This window comes from Eptatretus burgeri, chromosome 1 (assembly GCF_056783735.1).
Source record: "Eptatretus burgeri isolate ZD-2024b chromosome 1, Ebu_testis_v1, whole genome shotgun sequence".
NCBI lineage: Eukaryota > Metazoa > Chordata > Myxini > Myxiniformes > Myxinidae > Eptatretus > Eptatretus burgeri.
In genome coordinates, this window is record NC_140961.1 from 97,492,461 (window position 1) to 97,499,236 (window position 6,776).

The 6,776-nt window shown below is 36.4% G+C and overlaps 1 protein-coding gene across 4 annotated transcripts in view; it reads right to left on the minus strand.

The window, feature by feature from the left end:
- Nucleotides 1–6,436, minus strand: part of LOC147035012 (cyclin-J-like) — a 109,383-nt gene extending 102,947 nt beyond the window's left edge. The window contains exons 1-2 of one of the 4 annotated variants that reach the window (XM_085892489.1): nucleotides 6,209–6,346; nucleotides 1,357–1,435 (exon numbers count right to left, since the gene is read on the minus strand). In XM_085892489.1, coding sequence (XP_085748615.1) covers nucleotides 1,357–1,389 — 33 coding nt within the window. In that variant the 5' untranslated portion in view covers nucleotides 1,390–1,435; nucleotides 6,209–6,346. Of the gene's footprint in view, nucleotides 1–1,356; nucleotides 1,436–6,208 lie in introns of all 4 variants that reach the window. The other 3 variants (XM_085892472.1, XM_085892465.1, XM_085892481.1) reach the window with 3 other exon arrangements.
- Nucleotides 6,437–6,776: the final 340 nt, after the last annotated feature.

Below are 6,776 nucleotides of genomic sequence, written 5' to 3' on the forward strand. Positions count from 1 at the left end.
GTGGGCGGGGGAGCAGAGGGAGGTGGTGGAATTCATAGCCCTGGAAATGGGAACCTTATGAAAATTGAACCACTGAACAGGATGAGTTGAGAACTAGTGGTTGTACTCACAAGGTGCACAGAAAGGTTTTAGAGGGTTAAAAAAAATTTTTAATGGTCCTGGGGGTTTAAAGTGGGATGAGCACCCCAATTCTCTCTAAAGGTGTATCGTACAGCACCACCTGGTGGAGACCAATATTACAAGCAATAAATCATAAAAGTGGGGGAACTACCTTACGACATTCTTCGCTAGTCACTCAAATTATTTGACCAATCAACCCCTGATGTTGGTAGGAGAGTTTGAGGTGATTGCATGTTACTACACCAGCTAGCACCAGTAGCCTTCTCAAGTGTATTAAATAGATGGTCAGTAAAATTTACTCGTTTTCAAACTTGCACCCACACATTTGTTATGAACTTTGATAACAGTCCACAATTTAGAACCAAATGACCTCAATGATGTGACGATATTGAAGCACAGAGGAAGGATGCAGAGGCCATTTACGACATTCATTCAACGTGAACATCTTTGGGTCGAGTGTTTCGTCTATTCCTAACACTGTAAAGAAACGCATCGAGTCTGCTGCTGTACAACAGCTGGGGATTTTAAAACCCAACACTCTGGTTCCCGAGGCAGCATCGCTCTCCAGCACAAGTCTGCTTCACAGCCAAAAGCTCATCAAAACCGGCCTCTAATGCCATTCCTCAGCTTGCCAATGACAACCAATGGACTAAAAAAAAAACGCACAACAAACCTCACCACATATGACATCTCTAGTAAATGAGACGGTGCAGAATCAATTGGAACAGAGAAATGTCCAAAATTAAAAATAAAAAAAATTAAATCCAAACCGTGTTTTTCACAAAATTGGTCTCTTTGTGCCCCCCCCACCTCTGAACTCTTCACTCATTGGGGAACCCATGTTCAAATCCCATAGAGGTTTGCTCATTGTCTCTGAATGACCTTGTAATTTGTGTTAAAAGCACACCGCGGTCTTTACCTTGCACATGATTTTATGTGCAAGCACCACCAAGAACGTTAAATTGAATTTATAACAAGAATGGTACTCTGGAGACTGCATACCTCTGTCAAGCCGATCAATTTATGTTTGGTAATCCACCGATTGCCGGATCTGGACCTGAACTAAAATTTAAATCGGCTTGTTCTCGCCACCTAACCAACTCATCCACCAAGTTTTGGAGATAACTGTGCTCTACATCGTTTGAGCCCAATCTCTCATTGGTGAAAAATCACTTTCAAAAAATTGTCGGATCTGGATCTTCACCAAAATCAAATCAATTCTTCCTTGTTACATACCCAACTTGCAAACCAGGTTTCGTCTGAATCCATCCACAACTTTTTCAGAAATCCTGTGATATGTCGTTTTTGGCATGATCTGTGAAAAAAAACAATCACTTTGAAGAATTCTCGGAACCAGATAGGGATCTTCACCAACATCAAATCATTTTGTTGTTCGTGTCACATACCCAAGCTCTCCGCCAAATTTCGTCTGAATGTGTACACAACTTTTTGAGATATCCTGTTCACAGACAGACAGGCGTGAAAGCATAACCTCCAGGCTCCATCCACCTTCGGTGGCGGAGGTAATAATAAGAGTGAGAATCGCTTTGCAAAACAGCTGTTCACCACCACCTCTTATCTTCCCCCATACAAATCCTCAATCTTTTCCACCCCCGTTAATCCACCCCAAACCCACCTCCTTCAAATTCCCTGCTTTTCTTCCTGAAAGTCCCTGAAATGTCCATCTTGTATTCCCCACGTTCCCTGCCCGCATCCCTCCCTCTTCGACAGATCTCTTAATGTCTCTGTTCCCCACTGTTTTGTCCTTCCCTCTCCCGCCCCTGTCTCATGCTCCCCTTGCTGTGCATTGTGTGTTAGCCCTCATACGAGCCTCGACAAGGTATACAAAAAAATAAACAAATACATGCCCCCTGCCGATGTGATTTTTTTTAAGTCTAAAAAGGGCTTAACTCTGAAAACTTGACAAAACACCCTGAAACTCCAAATTGTTCTGCATCTTATCATAATAAAGCCACGCACCAAGTTTCAGTTGAATATGTTATGGCGTATGGGAAAAAGAAAGTCTGAAAACGAACCCCAGGTGGGGCGTACGGATGGACAGCAACACTGCAGTCCCCTCCGGTGAAACCGATAGGTGACCAATAACAAAGGGAGCGAAGCTGGTGGCGCGACATCGCAAAACCCCCATGCTTTTTACTTAAAGAAAATGTTTAAAGATGGCAAAAAGTTCCACCAGGAATGACGCAACATCAAATTTTGAGTAAAAAAAAATTTAATTAAAAAGTTCTAACATTTAGACACGTGACCCCCAAGTCCCCCCCCCACCAACCCCCAGGACGTATAATCCAAAACAATCGCTAAATATTCCACGAGTCTCCCAATGTTGATCGCAAATAAAAAGTTTAACAAAAACGCTTTATTTTTTAATGTTTGAACATGTGCTCGAACGAGTATTTTTTTTTTAATGTTTAAACATGTGCTCGAACGTGTATTTATTTTTTTTAACGTTTAAACATGTGCTCGAACGTGTATTTTTTTTTTAATGTTTGAACATGTGCTCGAACGAGTATTTTTTTTTAATGTTTAAACATGTGCTCGAACATGTATTTATTTTTTTTAATGTTTAAACATGTGCTCGAACGTGTATTTTTTATTAATGTTTAAACATGTGCTCGAACGTGTATTTTTTTAATGTTTAAACATGTGCTCGAACGTGTATTTTTTATTAACGTTTGAACATGTGCTCGAACGTGTATTTTTTATTAACGTTTGAACATGTGCTCGAACGTGTATTTTTTTTAATGTTTAAACATGTGCTCGAACGTGTATTTTTTTTAATGTTTAAACAAGTGCTCGAACGTGTCTTTTTTTTAATGTTTAAACATTTGCTTGAACGTGTATTTTTTTTTAATGTTTGAGCATGTGATCGAACGTGTATTTTTTTTTAATGTTTAAACATGTGCTCGAACGTGCATTTTTTTTTACTGTTTAAACATGTGCTCAAACGTGTATTTTTTATTAACGTTTGAACATGTGCTCGAACGTGTATTTTTTTAATGTTTAAACATGTGCTCGAACGTGTATTTTTTTTAATGTTTAAACAAGTGCTCGAACGTGTATTTTTTTAATGTTTAAACATGTGCTCGAACGTGTCTTTTTTAATGTTTAAACAAGTGCTCGAACGTGTCTTTTTTTAATGTTTAAACATTTGCTTGAACGTGTATTTTTTTTAATGTTTGAACATGTGATCGAACGTGTATTTTTTTTAATGTTTAAACATGTGCTCGAACGTGTATTTTTTTTTTTAATGTTTAAACATGTGCTCGAACGTGTATTTTTTTTTTAATGTTTAAACATGTGCTCGAACGTGTATTTTTTTTAATGTTTAAACATGTGATCGAACGTGTATTTTTTTTAATGTTTAAACATGTGATCGAACGTGTATTTTTTTTTTTAATGTGTAAACATGTGCTCGAACATGTATTTTTTTAATGTTTAAACATGTGCTCGAACATGTATTTTATTAATGTTTAAACATGTGCTCGAACGTGTATTTTTTTTTATTAATGTTTAAACATGTGATCGAACGTGTATTTTATTTTTAATGTTTAAACATGTGCTCGAACGTGTATTTTATTTTTAATGTTTAAACATGTGCTCGAACGTGTATTTTATTTTTAATGTTTAAACATGTGCTCGAACGTGTATTTTTTTTAATGTTTAAACATGTGCTCGAACGTGTATTTTTTTTTATTAATGTTTAAACATGTGATCGAACGTGTATTTTTTTTATTAATGTTTAAACATGTGATCGAACGTGTATTTTTTAGTAATGTTTAAACATGTGCTTGAACGTGCATTTTTTTTAATGTTTAAACATGTGCTCGAACGTGTATTTTTTATTAACGTTTGAACATGTGCTCGAACGTGTATTTTTTATTAACGTTTGAACATGTGCTCGAACGTGTATTTTTTTTAATGTTTAAACATGTGCTCGAACGTGTATTTTTTTTAATGTTTAAACATGTGCTCGAACGTGTCTTTTTTAATGTTTTAAATATGTGTTCGAACGTGTATTTTTTTAATGTTTAAACATGTGTTTGAAGGTGTATTTTTTTAATGTTTAAACATGTGATCGAACGTGTATTTTTTTAATGTTAAAACATGTGCTCGAACGTGTATTTTATTTTTAATGTGTATACATGTGCTCGAACGTGTATTTTATTATTGAATGTTTAAACATGTGCTCGAATGTGTATTTTTTTTAATGTTTAAACATGTGCTCGAACGTGTATTTTTTTTAATGTTTAACATGTGCTCGAACGTGTATTTTTTTAATGTGTAAACATGTGTTCGAACGTGTATTTTTTTAAATGTGTAAACATGTGATCGAACGTGTATTTTTTTTTTAATGTTTAAACATGTGCTCGAACGTGTATTTTTTTAATGTGTAAACATGTGATCGAACGTGTATTTTTTTTAATGTGTAAACATGTGATCGAACGTGTATTTTTTTTTATTAATGTGTAAACATGTGATCGAACGTGTATTTTATTTTTAATGTTTAAACATGTGATCGAATGTGTATTTTTTTAATGTTTAAAAATGTGATCGAACGTGTATTTTTTTAATGTTTAAACATGTGATCATACGTGTATTTTTTTTTAATGTTTAAACATGTGCTCGAACATGTATTCTATTTTTAATGTTTAAACATGTGATCGAACGTGTATTTTTTAGTAATGTTAAAACATGTGCTTGAACGTGTATTTTATTTTTAATGTTTAAACATGTGCTCGAACGTGCATTTTTTTTTTAATGTTTAAACATGTGCTCGAACGTGTATTTTTTATTAACGTTTGAACATGTGCTCGAACGTGTATTTTTTATTAACGTTTGAACATGTGCTCGAACGTGTATTTTTTTTAATGTTTAAACATGTGCTCGAACGTGTATTTTTTTAATGTTTAAACATGTGCTCGAACGTGTATTTTTTTAATGTCTAAACATGTGCTCGAACGTGTCTTTTTTAATGTTTTAAATATGTGTTCGAACGTGTATTTTTTTAATGTTTAAACATGTGTTTGAAGGTGTATTTTTTAATGTTTAAACATGTGATCGAACGTGTATTTTTTTAATGTTAAAACATGTGCTCGAACGTGTATTTTATTTTTAATGTGTAAACATGTGCTCGAACGTGTATTTTTTTTAATGTTTAAACATGTGCTCGAACGTGTATTTTTTTTAATGTTTAACATGTGCTCGAACGTGTATTTTTTTAATGTGTAAACATGTGTTCGAACGTGTATTTTTTTAAATGTGTAAACATGTGTTCGAACGTGTATTTTATTAATGTTTAAACATGTGCTCGAACGTGTATTTTTTTTTTAATGTTTAAACATGTGATCGAACGTGTATTTTTTTTTTAATGTTTAAACATGTGCTCGAACGTGTATTTTTTTAATGTGTAAACATGTGATCGAACGTGTATTTTTTTTTATTATGTGTAAACATGTGATCGAACGTGTATTTTTTTTTATTAATGTGTAAACATGTGATCGAACGTGTATTTTATTTTTAATGTTTAAACATGTGATCGAATGTGTATTTTTTTAATGTTTAAAAATGTGATCGAACGTGTATTTTTTTTAATGTTTAAACATGTGATCATACGTGTATTTTTTTTTAATGTTTAAACATGTGCTCGAACATGTATTTTATTTTTAATGTTTAAACATGTGATCGAACGTGTATTTTTTTTTAGTGTTTCACTTTTGGTCCTGCCCCTCGGGGCGGCGACACGGAGGAGTGCGAGCGGTGCGCGGCACGAACAAAGAGTTTAAATGGCCCGGCTGGGAGGCTCTTTTGTGCGCGCGTCGTGCTCTTCCCGCAGCGGACCGTTACTGCCCTCACAGGCACGCCGATCGGGACTCGTGAGTCGTGAGGACAAGCGGTAAAACGTGCCGAGTGACCGTCACGTCACGTCACTCCACACCGCACGTTAACCGCTCGAACAGCCGGCTCGTCCGCTCCGATCGACAGAGAAACTTTCTTCTTGTTACTTCTACCATTACAACAACAACTTCAAGTGACCGTATTGCAAAAAAAAAAAAAAATGCTTCTCTACCTTAAGCCTCAGCGCTTGGTGGATGTCGGCTGCGAGTTGTTGTTGTTTGTAGCTGCGCTGCTGATCATCGTGTTGCTGCTGCTGCTGCTGCTGCTGCTTCGGAGGCGGCCAGGCGTGCGCATCGCGCTCCATTCCGCACCACGCGCCACGATACCCCCGAAAAAAAAATCCACAAGCTGCGCAATGTCCCCTCCCACTGGTATCCGCCGGATACGGAAACGGGTCATGGCTCGAAGCCAACCATTCGCTCGTGATTTTAACCAATCGCGTGCGAGCCTTTAATCTCTCACCGAACCCACTTTAAACCGATCGGCCGAGCGAAAAATTGCCTCCTTCCTGAAGAACATCTAATCAGCCAATAACATGAGATTTTTTTTGGAGATTGTGACGTCCTTTCGCACAAACATAACGAATGGAGTTTAAAAGGCGTGGTACGTCACACGATGCCTTCGACAAAGATTAAAAACGGCGCGAAAGTTGATCAGTCAGTCCGCAGCTTCAGATAAAAGTAGAGTAAAACGAGAAGGGCACTCGGTGGAGCGCGTACCTCTGCCACGTAATGCCTGAT